This window comes from Ambystoma mexicanum, chromosome 6q (assembly GCF_040938575.1).
Source record: "Ambystoma mexicanum isolate Mex_15411 chromosome 6q, UKY_AmexF1_1, whole genome shotgun sequence".
Lineage (NCBI taxonomy): Eukaryota > Metazoa > Chordata > Amphibia > Caudata > Ambystomatidae > Ambystoma > Ambystoma mexicanum.
In genome coordinates, this window is record NC_090937.1 from 1,173,047,752 (window position 1) to 1,173,065,112 (window position 17,361).

At 45.6% G+C, this 17,361-nt stretch overlaps 1 protein-coding gene across 1 annotated transcript in view; it reads right to left on the reverse strand.

Moving 5' to 3' along the window:
• Positions 1–12,189, reverse strand: part of KLB (klotho beta) — a 385,009-nt gene extending 372,820 nt beyond the window's left edge. Inside the window, exon 1 of the mRNA XM_069631786.1 lies at positions 11,395–12,189. Coding sequence (XP_069487887.1) covers positions 11,395–12,102 — 708 coding nt within the window. The 5' untranslated portion in view covers positions 12,103–12,189. The remainder of the gene's footprint in view (positions 1–11,394) is intronic.
• Between the last annotated feature and the right edge of the window lie 5,172 nt (positions 12,190–17,361).

The window sequence follows — 17,361 nt, forward strand, 5'->3', positions numbered from 1 at the left end:
ATACTGGTAATAGCAATAAAGCTTTCAGAGTTGTGGTTGTTAAGTAGAAACGGTTTACTAGTGAGAAAACCAATTACTCAAACCGTGTTCGTAAATTAAATGTGCTTTTATTTAGCAATTTTTAAAAAGCAAGAGTGTCTTTAGCAGTTAAGCTTTTTAATTGCAAACTTGGTTGGATTCGAACACTTTTAACATGAGCATGCATTAGGAGTAATGTAAAAAGAAGCCGTTTCTCAATAAGAACGTGAAAGCATTTCAGGAAACAGATCGTCCCAGAGAATGAGTGTTTTGTCAAACAAAATCCTACATGGAAGTTACATTGCAGTCTCCCTGTCTCATTGTGAAGTCAAATTATTCAGAATGCGGTCAATATTAGTAGTTATTCACTGCACGCCGAACATTCGGATTGTCGAGGAGAAGGTCATTGATGACTTCTATGTGCTAACAGGTTTCAATCGAATTTTCAAATAACTGATATGAATACACCTCTACATCAAAGCTTCCCTGTATCAAACAAAAACAGGAGACCTACTGCATGTTGGCCCCTCTGCAGTCCAGTGAGAGTTGGGCTGTGCTTAACATGTTTCAAGTATATACATGACAAACTATATCATGGTGAACTTTATACATTCAAAACGATACCAAAATAGACTTTTTTTTCCTAATATACATTACATTTATTAAGCAACCTTCCAGTGCAATACAGCCTCGTGCATTTTGGCTTTGCATAATATAAAAATATGCAACAGGACCATGTCTAAAATTCAAGAGCCTTAAAAGGAGAATCAAAAAGCATTTATGTGGTGATTCATATAATTTTCAAAAAAGATACCATGTGCATATTAGATTCTATTGAAATGTTATCGCATGTACAAACAATAGTCCTCAATTTAATACCATGTGCATATTAGATTCTATTGAAATGTTATCGCATGTACAAACAATAGTCCTCAATTTAATACCATGTGCATATTAGATTCTATTGAAATGTTATTACATGTACAAACACTAGTCCTCAATGTATTCCATGCCTGTGTATTAGCAGCAAGGGAAGGCTGGTGAAACCAGAGTCGGGTCATTAATTTTCTTGTGTAACTATTGGATACAAAATGTTAAATTGTTGTTAATAACAAACTCAGTACTATATTGATGAGGAAGAGAAGCTTTGACCATTGCCTTTTGATCATTTGAGCAGATAAAGATCTGGTATTTTTAAGAAAGTATGGGTTTATTCAACCTAAACATAGTGCTCTTGCTAAATATTTGGATGTACGTTGTAAGATCGAGTCCCAAAAGATCTAATTACAAAATGTTGAACCCTGTTTGTTCGCATTTTGTAACTCGATCTTTTTTTGCTTGTCCCCGCCACGCATGTAATGTATGCAAGGGACACCCCTGTAACCCCTGAAGCCCATAATACTGGACTAGGGGAGCGGGGGTCACCCCTGCAAACTCCTCTCCCCATGCTCAGTATTTTGGGATTCAGTCTTTTTAACTGAGCCGAATGCACACTAATTATGCAGTCTATCTTTTTTTGGTCTTTTGGGCCAACCCCAATTATATCCAACTTTGGAAACAAATTGGCAAGACCAATAATCTGAAAGAGAGCTTTTTACACAATGCACCCACGGGATGTTCCGAGCATTTTCTAAACTCAGATCATCCCTTAAAACTGTCTTATATAAACCAGTATGTTCATTGCTCCATATCAAGGCCCATAAGCAAGCAGGGGAAAATTGAGGTTTAAAGAAAATCAGGGTGAGATTAATTTCAAAGTATAACAATTTCTCTGAAATGGTCACGGAAACCCCACAAGATGGCTTTAAGTAACTTTCTTTCAGTAAGTGGAATCTGATCAAAAGTACTGATAGGCCATAATCCAGCACTATATAGTGCAAGACCCTCACTTTTAGCCTCATAAACCTTAAGAGATGTAATTACAGCCTGACCACTATATCATGACACAGAATGCCCATATTCCATTATTTAATTCTACAGGCAACATGGTCTATCTGAGGTTGCCAGGACCTTGATTCCAAAAACCTTACACCAATGTAATAAAAAGGTTTAACTCTTGTGAGTGCTATCATGTCCGCATAAAATGTAGGCAATCATTTTTTTTTTATCACACCATAATAAATCTGCGCATGGGATTTGTTTTTTTGAGAATTATGCCCTTAAAGGTAACGGAATTCACATGTGCATTCAATAGGTTTTGAAGGGCGATAGGGGTCTTACCTAGAAGCACCACTTCATCTGCATATGTTAGACACGAAATAAGCTGCTTTTGAGCCTTTCGAACATCTACAGTTGCCTTCTTTAAAGATAAAACTAACACACACAAGTAACTATTCAAAATTAAAGGGGAAATTGCACATCCCTGATGAACTGCTTGATTGATTAGAAATGTGGGAGTACATTCACCATCAATACCATACATAACGGAAGCTTCTTACATCAATAGAGTTGACTCAAAATACTCAAAAGCTCTAGGTGAATACCAAATGTAAGTACATTATTCCACAATGAAGCTCTATCCACTTGGTCAAATGCCATGGATAAGTACATGAACGCTGGATACATTGGCCTTTTTTTTATCCCAATGAGCAAAGAGAGAGTTAAGAGATTAAGAAATAGTTCCACTGTTCCCATACCTGGACGGTGGCCCAATGACGAATCTGGTAATATCCCAGACTGCAATGCACAATCATATAATTTAGAACAAATTTGCGTTTTAAAGAAATGCCACTTTAAAAAATTGGTCTATCACAGGTAGGGTTATCGCGTGCTCCTTTCTTGAATATCGGTATGATGGTGCTGTGATGCCAAGTATCCGGTGGCTTATCTCAAATGAAAATAGCTCTAGTCACATTCCAGACTGACAGACCCCACACATCAGTGTTTGAGTCATAGAGGTCCCTGGGAATGACATCGACCCTGGCGGTCTTAGCAGAGGCATGATCGTGAATAGTTTCAATGACAAGCCGCAGCGTACAATCCTCTGCCAATTTTCCAAGACTATTTCAGGTCTTGTCGTTAACCGCAGCACTGCTATCCATTGAACAAATACATTACTAAAATGTGGTAACCATTTATCTTGTGAAATATGTCCATTAGTTCCCTCACCACTAGAATAAACCTTAGAGCCCTTCACAATCAAACGCCAGAACATCTTAGAGTCTTTTGTCTTACAGTTTGTTAATAACTCATTCCAACTGGCGCTCTCATAAGTACATTTGGCCTTGAGCAGCACACTCTTATAATTTAAGAGGGCCTGTTTCAAGGCATTGCTATTTGCCTGTTTGTTTTTATAGGCTGCAATGAATTCCCTTTTTACTAATTTACATTCCTTCGAATACCATGGTTGTTAAACTGGCTTTCCACACCTATTCGTACCAGTTGTTAATAATAATCATTTAATTTAGCATTTACATAGCGCTAATACTCGTTTAACAATAGTGTTTAATGTATCGAAGGCTTTCACAATACATTCCTCATCAACATAATCAGAAAGACATGCCATTATATGATTATGGGCATCCTTAAATACCTTCCTGGATAGTAACGCTTTATTTTGGGCAGACCATTTAATCCTTCTCTTAATAGTAGTAGTTGAAACCAAGGGGGTCTTATTATCAGATGTCTCAATCATAATTACAGCCATGTTCACTTTTGATAGCAGTGGATGGTGATCATGTTCAATTCAATCAATAATCTACTAATCCATCACCTTCCGCCAGTCACACAAACGGGTAATGAAAAAGTCAATGGGTGCATCATCTGTTCTTTTAAAAGCGCTCTTTGCAGGGTTATCCGATTCAGCTCTGCCAACAATACAACACAGATTAAAATCGCTAAATAAATTTAACAAGCGTTTCGCCTTGGATATTTATGAAATCTGAATTACTCTCCTAATTAGGAATACACCAAGCAACAAAATCATTTATATCAACATCAGCTCTGTATTCGCCCAGACGAATCTGGGCATTAAAATCACCTGCAATAATAATAATACATAGGTCCAGTAAAGTTATCAAATCCTGGGGACCGTATTTGTTCATAGAGGCTAGCAAAAGCATCTAAAACGAATGAATAAGGATCCACACCATTACAATTATTATATATATTAAAAATAAACCCAACTGCATCCAAACCCATCCTAAAGTTCAGAATCTGTATGGGACTACTAGAACCTGTCTGTAGGTTAAAAGCTACATCCAAATTGTTTCTAACCCAACAGACCAATCTGCCCTTGGGCCGCCCTTTAATAGAAAGTTACAACAGGAGTAAAGAAAGTTAGATACCCTGGTTGTTAAGTAGAAAACGTTTAACAGTGAGTAAAACAAATACTCAAACAATGTTAGCAAATTCAATGTGCTTTTTGGTGTAATATTTAAAAAACAAAGGTGTCTTAAGAAGTTACGCATTTTAAATGCAAAGTTGGTTGAACTAGAAACGTTTTAACATGAGCATGCATTAGGTGCAATGTGAAAAGAAACGGTTCCACGTCGACAGGAATTCCTTCTAAGTAATTTACTAAGAGGAAATTCAACTGAAAAAACGAATCCCATTTTTACATTTTATTTGTGGGGGTTACCCCCAGACCCTACATTTCCCTATACTAGTCCCTCCACCCTGAGCCCCTCCACACCCCTTTGAACCCCTTACCCCATCCCCTATATAATTTAATGAGTTTTTCGTCAGAATTCCCTCTAAGTAAATTACTTCGGAGGAATTTCTGTTGGTGAAGCGACGGGATACGAAAAGAAACTGTTCCGCCATCAGAAAGTGAAAGTGTTTCACCTGTTTTAACTTTCTCTTTGGTGCAGTATATTGGATGTTGCAGTGGGAAAAAGATCCCAGGAGGAGCAGTGTTTTGTTAAACAAAGTCCTACCTGGAAGGCACATTGCTGTCTCCCTGTCTCATTTTGAAGTCAGATTATTCAGACTGCACTCAATACCAGTAGTTATTGACTGCACTCCGAACATTCTTATTGTCGAGGCGAAGGTCAGTGGTGACTTCCATGTGCTAATAGTGCTTAATCGAATTCTCAAATAATTGATATGAATACACCTCTACACCAAAGCTTCCCTGTATCAAGCAAAAACAGGAGACCTACTGAATGTTGAGCCCTCTGCAGTCCAGTGAGAGTTGGGCTATGCTTAACATGTTTAACAGAGTACCCTGGTCCAAGCCCAGGAATTAATGTGTGATCCCTTTGTAGCAATGACTGACATATCTTTGTGGCGTTTTATTTGTGGGGTTTTTTCTGCTTATGTGTGCACACATGCTGCATTCCTGTGGTGGCTCTGATCTACAGGTGAACTTCAAGTGATGGCTACTAGGGGCGCTCTGCATGTGTGGATTTTTAGCTGAAATGGCCTGCGCTACTGATATGTCTCTGTTAATCCTGCATGGCTCCAGTGAGTGGAGGATGTTCGGAGCTACATCCTGCTCATGCTTTTCCCACTGTAGCCAATCGCATGTTGCAGTGCAGCAGGCCAAAGTGCTGCTAAGTCTTCAATGGCCACACCCAAAGTTGTGCTGCATTATTATCTGGTGTTTTTATCGAACCCAAAGGTTCGACTTCCCAAAAGTTCGATTTTTAATTTTATTTCCTGCAAATATATATGTGGGGGGAGACCCCTCAAAGCCCCCCCACCTTCCCACTACACATTTTTTATATACTTTACCCCCCCACATATATATAGGCAGGAAATTGGGGGTCAAACTATTGGGAGTCAAACTTTTGGGGTTAGGTAAAATTGGTCTAAACCCTCACACTTCGCTTCCCTTGGAAACCAGACCACATGTCAAAGTATGGCGCCTGGGTTATTTATTTATTTATTTGCATTTATAACACGCACAACTGCCCTCGGGCATCGTGGCGCGGTTACAGGAAATTCACTTATAAAGCAATCCATCCAGAGCAACCCTCCAACTTCCCCTTTAAATTAATTCCACCAGGAATTGCAAGAGTTTTAGGGAGATGTACTGGTTTTTCACTGTTTCAGTCCTTCTCGTGGATTGCAACTTCGGTGTTGCGTATTTGTGTATATATATATATATATATATATATATATATACACACACACACACACACACACTCGTCATACGTTAGCGTTGTTTTGGCTGCTTGGTTATCAAGAATAAGATTAAAGTCCATGTCTTTGCTCTGTGCTGTTTGGTCATATGAGCAGCCTGGATTAGGGTGCATAGGCTTGATTTGTTTCTTTTTCTCAGGCTTGTTGCTTTTCAGTGAAAATGATGGTTTTAATAAAATAGTTATTTTCATATTAGAAATCATGCTACATGAATGCCTTTTACTGATGTAAAAAACTCAAATGAGCGGACTGAATAAACAGTGGTCCTCTTGTTTTATGTTGTCTAAATTTGCAAACGTGACCTGTTGGTCTTGTATTAACTTATGAGTAATCACTAAATAAAATAAGAATATATTTTTTGGAACCACCTTTCTCCCCATCTTCTTACATTTGTTGATAAAGATGTGGCTATAAGCACATTAAAGCTGTTTCATAGTTCTGTCACCTCCAGTGCTTACATCTTGAGGTAGTTCAGTGGGACCCCTCCTTGTCTCGCCTTTTACTGATGTGTTCACATAAGTTGAACAGTGTTCGGGTGCATCTGGCATTGGCGACCATCAATACAGTTGTAAAATAAACTCAATCAGCGCCCAAACAGTGCTTTTTCCAGTACTCTTTACATGTCCAGATGTAAGTGTGGCCTCTATGTTGGAGCATGGATGGTGTCTTTAAGGTCACCACACAATACTGGCCTGGTGGGTGCTCTAGGCTGCCACGTACACATTGGGCCCAATGGTGGGCATCGACCGACCTGCTACAGAGAGAATTCCAGCTGACTCTGGGCATGTCTGTTGTCTACTCTTGTCCAGCGGTTTCAGTTCTCATCATCATTATTGGGGTATTTATTGAACGCGGACCCAGCTGCGGGAAGCAACAGAGTGCTTTACAATCATAGGGGGAAGAACACAGTGAGGGAAGCAGAGAAAAAGGGGACCCGGGAGCTAAAAGGGGTGGGCAAGGGTAGGCAGTTAGCAGCCGGGGACCCACAAGCAATGAGGGGAGGAGGCAGTAGGGAGCAGTTGGGGTTGTTATGTAAGAGTATAAAGCCTCTTGAATTATTTTTGGACTCGCCACATGTACTGCAATGTCTAAAAACCCAACTGGACCCAACAGAAACCCTATGGTTACCCGGCATTGACACCAGAGAGTGAATCTTGGCTTGTATGATACACATTATCAATAAAAGGAGACATGGAAAGCGTTACTTGTCCAGCTGCAGATTGGTGCCTCAAGGTGGGCCAATCTCACGCAACATCGCTCACATATGTCCCTGCAGAGAAATATAGGCGCTCACAGCCAGAGCTGCCGGACCCAGGGGAGGTTTTACAGATGCAATGTGCCCGAGTAACAAAGATTTGTAGTAGTGGGCAAAATCAGTAGATGCCGGGGCACCGCACATTTGCATCTTCCATTTTTATACTGTATTCATAAGGAATTATCTGCAGCAAATATGCATATGGAACTGGGCGTACATTTGTGAATCCCAAGTACATGTAAACATCCCAAAGATACTTGAGGGTTCTCCAGATTTGCTCCAGTTGAAATCTTTGGGCCTGATTCACAGAGCGTGTTCCTATGGGATTGCGCCATTATCAAACGCTTCTGTGAATCAGGCCCTCTGTGTCTAAGCTGTAAAATGGCTCATGCGAACTAGGGGTGCCCTGGGCATCTTATCTTTCAATATGTTCAAGTGAGAAGTAGAAGTGAGAAGGAAAAAAGAGCAGTGGTGTGAAAGTGGACGAGGCGTGCACCTGGAACCAATGCGTGGAGCAAGACATATGTCAAGGAGATGGGGATGGGGCGGGAAGTAAAAGACCCAAGGGGGTGGTAGCTGCAAAAGAAGTGGATCTTCCTGGGCTGTTTCTTTTTATTGTATTCTCTACCATTAAACCCGATTTCTATTTGGATATTTCTGCTATGAGAGCATCAGGAGGCTTTCTAGCTCCAAATTCTGCAAAGTGTCAAGAAAGTGCTTTGGAGGAGACCATTAGGATTTTTTCTTTGTGATCAACCCTGGTGTGGCATGTTATAGTGTTGTACTACAATTCCACACACTTTCAATGTATAATAAAACACGTGTTAATAAAGCTAGGGGCACAGCGATCTATACGATTTACAAAAACAATGAATTCAGCTGGAGGGGTTTTAAAGAATGATTATGACAAATGTGCCCCTCACCCTCTAAACAGTCTCTCGGAGAGACAGCCTGCTGGAGACAGTGTTGATAATGACCGCAAAGCGGCCCCGGGAGGAGATGCGCTTATATGAACATTAAATGCACACAACTTTGTGTCACACAAAAATTCAAAAGGAAGCCAACATTAATACCAAAAGGATGGGCAGATCAAATGCAGAAGCTATATGTTTTGGCCGCCCAGTGGCTGCATTCACAGGCAGTTGCACAGCGGCACCTTTCAATATGGGCTCCATTAGCGTGCAAATGCATTTAACGTTCTAAGTGTGGGGATTAATGATCAAATCATTCATTAGTAATGATTCCTGTGCAAACAACGATACCATCAATAACTAGACTGTGGGGACGATTCATGGAAAAGTGCGCATTTGTCCCGCAAAGGTAGTGCACCGTGAACGACACTGCACGAGCCTGGGTGCAGAATAAAAAATGCACGTCCCGCGTATTCATGGAAAGTAACGGCATATGCCAGTCGTGGCCGGAACGCCCCCGCGCAAAGCAAAAACAGCCAGAACAGCTACTTTTGCGTGCTCCCCCGGGTGTGAATACATGCACCCTTCAAACATTGCGTTGGGGTCCCACGCAAGTAGACCTGCATCTCGAGACCCTGTGTGTTGTCCATCGTAACTGTTACCGGCACCCTGACAACATGCGTAACGTTGTATCGTAATTCAGGTGAAACTTAGAAAATGTGCATGCGAACCCCAGTAAACCGTTCCTACACCACACTGCTTACGTGCACTCATTAAGTCCGATTGGGTCCCCGGCTGCATAAACGCACCCCTAAATCCGACATGCAAACCCACATCTGCGCTGAGATTGCAATGCTGAAATGTACTTATGCCTGCCTTCCCGTGACAGAGAGATGGAGGAATTTGCGTGGACATTTCCCCGTTGAGAGGTTGCCCATGAATACGTATCCTTCCATACAATAGTGGGCGTGCTATGGACTGACCCCTACTCCGCCATCTGTGCAGGCCCATCCCGCGCTCTGCATGGTATCTCACCCAAGACACTCGACCGCTCGTAGAGACGTGCCGAGCCTGCGCAAAGTCCCTGCAAGTTTCAAAAAAGTTACGCACACAGTCGATTCCATGAATCGACGAACAGGGTTTCGCACGCAGAATGGTGCGCAAATGCCCAAATAATTCCATGAATCGGCCCGTGTCTCAAGGTGCTGCATACACAAACCTTTCAAGAGTGCTGCTTATCTACCCCATCCTTTTGTGGGCACACACACCCCTCTATTAGAAAAACACTAAAACCCTGAGTCACCCTCAGGGGCACCCTTGCGCGATTTTAGGGGTCAGCTTGTGAATGTGTGGACTGATAGGTCAGTGGGCGAAAGTGCTCTTTGCGCTTTGGAGGTCTTTGTTTAACTTGGAAGGGCGTGCAGTGTTCGAACATTGAGGCACGGTGAAAACAGGGAATCGCAGTGCCAGTGTACCAAAGCACGCCCCTAACATATTGAGCTGTACCCTAATGTACAACGTGTAAATGCATTTCCCATCTGTACCTACCCTGTAACTAAGTTCTCCGCAAGTAACAGCGCCTTGATGCGCAAGGGCTGTTTTGTGCGCTATACAAATGTGATAAATAAATAAATAAATAAATAAATAAAGCAACGGGGATTCCTCCGTATTTTTGGACACCTGACACAGAGAGGCCGAGTCACAGGAGGAAAGCAGAACATTCACCCTGTGGAGATGTGGGATGTGTGATTGTAAACATGTGTGGAACGCACCAGATGCACAAGAAGAGACATGGGTGCACATTTCACTACAGGAGTTTTCCACTTCGATGTCCTTTTGGCAACACATTTGTTTTCCCATCTTAAAAGGATGGAGTAAGTTGCTCGTTTCCTTTTTATAAATCAGGCCACGCATCTTACGGCTCGACTCACCATAGTGTGCGCTGGAGCAAATCAGGAGAGATGCATGGTGAGAATTTAGGCTCGAACTGGCCTATAGGGCAATGCCCGAACCAAAAACGCCAAAATGCTAGCGTGGCCCGTTCTTTGGGTCAAAGTGGGCCACTTTTTAGGCCAATGTGGGACAGTTTGATAAGTTACTTCACCATGCAGCTAGCAGTTTTTAACAGTTACTTAATAAATATTCTTTAAAATCCACAATTTACATCACATTTATTTTTGGTCCTGGTGATGCCCTGGTGATGCCCTGGTGACGCCCTGGGGACGCCCTGGTGATGCCTTGGTGATGCACTGGCGATGGCCTGGCGATGTCCGGGTGATGCCCTGGTGATTCCCTGGTGACACCCTGGTGATGCCCTGGCGACGCCCTGGTGATGCCCTACTGATGCCCTGCCGATGCCCTGGTGATGCCCTGGCGACGTCCTGGTGATGCCCTGGTGACGCCCTGGTGACGCCCTGGTGATGCCCTGGCGATGCCCTGGTGACACCCTGGTGATGCCCTGGTGATGCCCTGGTGATGCCCTGGTGATGCGCGCAGTATCTCCGAGCGGCCCTCGAGCCAACCTTTGCTAATCGCGAGGTTCTCAGAGAGTCCACAGTGCAAGGCTCTGGGAATCAGGGACAGGGCCTGCAGGTATGCTGGTGAGGTAAGGTCCCCACAGCAGGCTGTGACATTAGGGCCCATCAAGGCATCACAGCCCCACCTCCGCCCCTGCCCCGCTGTACATCCACCCGCGTTGCTGCAACTTTCATTAGCAGGTAAAGGGATTGGGGTCGGGATTAACATACTTTCCGCGATTTGTGAGTGGCTTGTATGAGGCTGCGGGGAACGTGCCACACCATGGGTGCTGGCATCTGGGCCGGTAATCCGTGAAACCTCTGGCCCCTGCGGCCTGCGCAGTGGAGCGGGGCTCGGGGTCTAGCCCTGCTGCGTGAGACGCCCCCTCCGTTTCCAGAGCGGAGCAGTTTGGGTGGCGTGGCATTGTGTGATGAAGGCTGACGAGGTCATTTGAAATGCTCTAATAAGCGTGTCGTGCCATAAGGGTATCCCGGTGAGGTGGAGGGCACCCCTCAAGTCTATGGGGCGGTGTGCGTGCCCACACAGTAAATCTGGCCAGACCCCCTTACCTTAACAGGGCGCTATGCCATTTATGTATCTCCTTACCTTGATGAGGTTGTGTGCCACTCTGAGGGAGGTGGCTAGGCCGCCCCTCTCTCCGGGCGCATGGATCCCGGTGCCGTACCCGTGCCAGGCCACCAGGTAAGGGTTGTGCAGGGTGATCCAGTACTTGACGCGGTCTCCGTACTCTCGGAAGCAGAAGCTGGCATACTCCTCAAAGAACTCCAGCAGCGCCTCCGACTTCCACCCCCCGTGCCGCATCTGCAGGGCCTGCGGTAGGTCCCAGTGGTAGAGGGTCGCCACGGGCTGCAAACCCCTCTGCAGCAGACCGTCGATTAAACGGTTATAATAGTCTACCCCTGCGGCGCTCACCGACCGGGCAGTGCCATCTGGGAAGACCCTGGGCCAGGAGATGGAGAAGTGGTAAAAAGAGACGCCCAGCTGCCCAAGCGCCCACAGATCCTGGTGCCACAGGTGGTAGCTGTCACTGGCATTCCCAGCAACGGGACCCGCAGAAAGGGGCCGGGCGATTTCGTCCCAGATGGAGGGTCCCCTCCAGGGGCCCCCGCCTTCCACTTGCGGTGCCGCGCTGCCCGCCCCCCACAGGAAGCCCGCGGGGAAGGTGCCGTGGGCGAACAGCTGGCTTTGGTTGACAGAGGGCGCGCGGCCCCAGGCGGCCCTTCCGCCCCCGGGGGCCCCGAGGCAGGTCGCGGGGAACAGCAGGGCCAGGAAGGCGAACGCGCGAGGTCCCATGCTGCCTGCTTCGTTCGGTGCCAGGGCTGCTCTCTCCCGTCACCCCGGAGAGGCGCCCGTGTGCCCAGTCCTCCCTCTCTTATCAGAGCCGCGCCGGCAGCGCCCGGGACTGCGCCGCCTGTCAATGATTAGCTTGAACTGTGCGCCCGCCGCGATGGGCACGCCGGCCTCGCAGCCCCCACGGTGCCCGCATCCCTGACAGGACGGATATTAATGAGCAGCGCGATGCATTGTGCCCTCCCAGCGGGGCCGCGCGAGGCTCCCATCACTACCGCGGGCGGTATTATTCACCCAGCATTACTACCCACTTCGGTTACTTCACGCCTGCCGTTTCTGCAACCTGCACCTTGCGAGCTCGAACTCTGTGGGCCTGATCATGACTTTGGTGGTAACCCTTAAATCCGGCGGTCGCGCTATTACCGCCGGATTTAAGGGTCCGCCAATTCAGCACTTCTGCGGATTCGGCAGTAAGAACGCGAATTTTCCCCATTGAGCCCAATGGGGAATGGGGAATTACATTACTGCCAAACTCGTGATCCGGCGCTATTAGCGCCTGGGAGTTTGGCGGTAGAGTTAATACCGCCGGCGGTAATACTGCCGGTGTTACCGTCAAAGTCATGATCAGGCCCTGTGGCAGACTTCACCGCTAAATAAAAGAGTATTCGAATATGGGTTAATAATGCCTGTTACTTCACAACGTTTAGACAGGGGAAGTATCCCGCATTCGGCAAGAAGCGCTTATAAGAACACACATTATTATGACGTGTTCACCCTAGGCAGCTTTCCATACCATTGTTTTGTGTTTATAGTGTTTTTTTTTAGAGATTTAAAAGGGATGAGAAATCAAGGGGAGCCTAACACTCACAAAACACTGTTAGTGGTGAGGCCTGACAAGCGTTGCAGGCAGAAGAAGGGCAAGTGACCAAGGAGCCTGTGGTCTATGCAAGGATAGGAGCGGCCTTACACACGTGGTCATGAAAGGCAAAATAGCTATATAAAAAAAAAGTCGGGATGCATGCAATATAATTAATCACTAGTGTAAAAGATGCAAGATAGTTCTGCGTGTTAACGTGCCAGCTGCAGAGTTTATACCTGAGGATCACAATTTGCCATTCCAATAAATTGGCCCAAGGGAAGAATGTTCCAGCTGCAGCACCCTGCCTGTAACAGGTCCTGCTGTTTGTAAATTTCTGGTCACTTCTACCACAACACAACAGAAGATATCTCCGTGCTCTCGCTGCCAAACACGGAACAATGTATGCTCTCCTTTGCTGCCCATGGGGAAGAGTAGACATACGGTACTCTTAAGCCATGCCAGTGAGCCAAGCTCAGGCAGAGTACGTTCAGGTTGACGTAGCGGCCACCAACTGCTGGGTAGAGACCCCCTCCTCTCTCGCTCCCTCCTCCCCTGCAGGACTCACGCCCCAATTCATGGAGGCATTGAAACGCACACAGAAGCAGTTCTCGACATTACCAGCATCCACACACGGGCCACTGCTGCCAGCATGGACGCAAGTGGGGCCGGCAGCAGGAACGCCAAGGGAAGCAGCATTGCTGCCGAAACATTCATTCTCACGCACAAGAAGCACTCGCCTAGAATTCGGCGCCCGCAGTCCCCAGGGGAGTGCTGCATGGGGACCCCCGGATGAGTTAAGAAACTTGGGGCGATGCACACGTGCAGGCACGACCAGACAATGCCAATCCTACGGCACACGAGCGATAGCGCCTGATGCCACTGTAGCGGACACGAGAACACCCATTGAGGGGAGCAGGGGTGGGGTGGCGCAGGGGTCCGCAGATCGAACAAGGGGAACATTTCAGAAGGAAGAATTGTGTTCCTTTACTGCAGGTTCGGGATGTGGAGAGATGCCTAGTAAGGGGCACGGAAGAGATGCCTAATAAGGGGCACGGAAGAGATGCCTAGTAAGGGGCACGGGAGAGATGCCTAGTAAGGGACACGGGAGAGATGCCTAGTAAGGGAGATGCCTAGTAAGGGGCACGGGAGAGATGCCTAGTAAGGGGCACGGGAGAGATGCCTAGTAAGGGGCACGGGAGAGATGCCTAGTAAGGGGCACGGAATTCAAGCACAAGACCGATGAGTGTTGCAGACGAGGAAGGCAAGAGGGGGGATTGGGGGAGGGGGCGTTATTGTGCGCATGGACATGATTTATGTGAGGGGGTGGGAGGCGACGTGCGACCCTTCCCATCTATTCTTCATGTCCAAAGGCAGCTGGGGATCGCCGCGGAAAGGCCGAAGCGGAGCGTATCTGCGGGTCACCGAACACGTGAACAGTGGCCTGTCATTAGCCCACAGTGGCTTCCAATAGTACCAAAGGCGTGCTAAGGAGCCTGCCTTCACTCAGCGCCCCCACTACGGAGCGTCACCCGGCCAGGCGCGGGGCCTTTTGCTTCTTCCCCTCTTCATCTCCGCCACGCCACGCCTCCGCTTTCCCACTCCCCCTCTCCCTCTCTTCTCACCCGAACTTCTTTTGCTATTGTCTATATTTTGTTCTCCAGCTGCCTGTCTTACTTTTTCCTCTTGCTTACGTCTCTTTCTATCTTTCCTCCCTCTCTCACCCGCCCCTTGCTTTCTATTTCTCGATCCCCCCTTTCTTTCACATCTTTTATTTGATTCGCTTCTTTTGCTTTTTTTCCCCTTTCTTCTTCCCCCCACCCCCCTTTCTCATCATAATTCCTCGTACACATCTGTTGTGACATTGACGTACACGAGCTCCTTTACCAGTTTACACCAGACTTCAAAGCACTACCACTTCTACCTCCAAGTCGTTTACCCAGAAATGACAGCTGTGTGTGTGTGTGTGTTATTTGCTGAGAAAAAATGTTTGTGCATAGGTAGAAAACAAGCATTAACAAAACCACCAGTTTTGACTTGTGTGCAGTGAAATTGTGCCTAGTGTTCCAATCACATGTCCAAGTTGCCATCGGTTGAGCTTTTTTGCCAGAATATGTTAACATATAACCTATTACAGGTACTTCCTCATACAGTAAGGTTGTCACAGCGTTGCCAGGTACTCACACAACTTGCCAGCTTCTGCATGAGACAACAACTGGCACAACTTACTAGGCCTTTCAATATGTTGCCATTGTACTTGATACAATTACAATTGGGTGATTTTAATAGTGCTTCGTGGAGATGGACCACTTCTAAGCTCTGTATTAATCAGCGTTAATATTATCCACTGATGGTACTTGATTCATTGTCGGAAGGAAGATGAGTGGGCACCACTTGATTATACGTCCATGTGTTTCAAATATTTTTAAACGAAGCAATGCGTTTGTTCCAATATTTTGTATCTAAATATTCAGAAGGGAGCTGGCTGAGACGAATTTGGAGACACCCAAACTCAAAATACATGTGAGGCAGAAGACCAAGTGAAATACAGGGTCACACAGCCGCTCTCCAAAGGACCCGTTCCGGGTGTATGAGTAGTCCAAAACTTCTTTGAAAAAATGTATATACTTATCCACAACTGAGTATTTCTTCTGTTTCCATTCTTCCACTTTCTCTATTTTTCTCCTTTTTACACTCCATTATTTCCCATATACATCTATTAGATCAGGTAAATGTCTGAATCTTCATCACATTAGCTTAATGGCGCCAGAGCAGCCTTGCAATTGTGACCGCACGCCCATCTGGGCGGCTTGGCGGTCACGTGGTAATAAATGGAAGCGTTGCCTCGGCAACGCTTCAATGCGAAAGCCTCAGTCGAACGTGAGACAGCAAGAGGAGAACCCCTGTCCCCCGCGTTGCACACGGTAAGCGCAATTAACGTTGCAACTCTCTCCTTTTTTAATTACGGACTTCACCGGCTCTCATACTCGTATGCTTTTTGGTTGCAGCCAATCTTCTGACGGCTGAATTTCTGCGCTGACTCACGTCAGGCAGCTGCTGATATTTACATGTTTTACATGCACCACGCCACACTCCATGTATTCAAGTTCACATACCCAGGTAAAATGCTTTCTGCATTCATGTTACTATTCTCCATGGATATCGTACAGAGCCTTATTGTTCTCTTTTTCTCTATTTTTTTCTACCCTATTCACTTACTTCTGCACCCTCTTCTGCGACTTCGACTGAATGGTATGTAATTGATATTATAACATGTGTTCTTTTACACTATTGTGTGATGGTTTGTGGACCATGATGAACTGTCTTCTTTATTATTGTTGAATTTATATACCCATACACATGGTCTGTAGACCTGCCCTGATGAAGGAAATTGAATTCCGAAATGCATTGGCAATGTGTTGGTCTGTTTGAAAAAGCGAATGTGGCGATTTCTTCCTCACTAAGAAAGCATTAGTGACCTTCATAATTATATGAGACTCATTTTTTGGTATAATTTTTGTGGATAAAACCATTTTGAAAACAATCGAATTCTAATATTGCTGTTATTTCTTCAATCAAAAGATAATAATTTTTTGTTTACTTCGAAGTATATACATTTTTTCAAAGAAGTTTTGGACTACTCATACACCCGGATCGGGTCCTTTGGAGAACGGCTGTGTGACCCTGTATTTCACTTTGTCTTCTGCCTCACTTGATTCATTGTCCTCAGAATGCAGAAGGACCGAGTCGGCCCAACTGGTGTTTCAAACCTGTTAGATGGCATTGCCCCATTCCCAAAACAAACTTATTGCACATGAGCTATCCGTCCGGCATGCCACTATTTGCCATACGTTCACATTGTATGCCCAGGTACTCACACCACTCGGCAGCCATTGCCATTAAATGCCTAAGTACCCATGCCATTCTCTCGACATTGCCATCCTATACTCTGGTACACACACCAGATACTAGGCTTTGCCTTTGAATGCTTGTGCACTCACATCATTTGGCAAGTATTGTTATAATTTGTGTGAGTACTCAGATCGTATGACAGCATGACTGCTTCCCTTCATACACTGCCCACTTCCCTGGCCTTTCCTAATAGCGCTTTGAAGAAGCTTGAAGGCACTTTTCGCACCCCAACCTTAATATAGCTGCTAACTGCCTCCTTTCTCTCCATGCTTAACTCTTTCCCTTTATTTCACACCCATCTTTCGTTCTTCCCCAGAAGCATTTGGAACCGCTGAGGTCTGCATTCACCAACTGAAGAGAGCTATTGGCTCTTGCTACACTTTCCATTGTGATCAACATTTTGGGAAAATTAGGTTACACAGTAGCAATAGACACATTTGCGTCAGCAATATCTAGGACAGTGCCCTTCATTTAGATAAACAAACGTGATGATA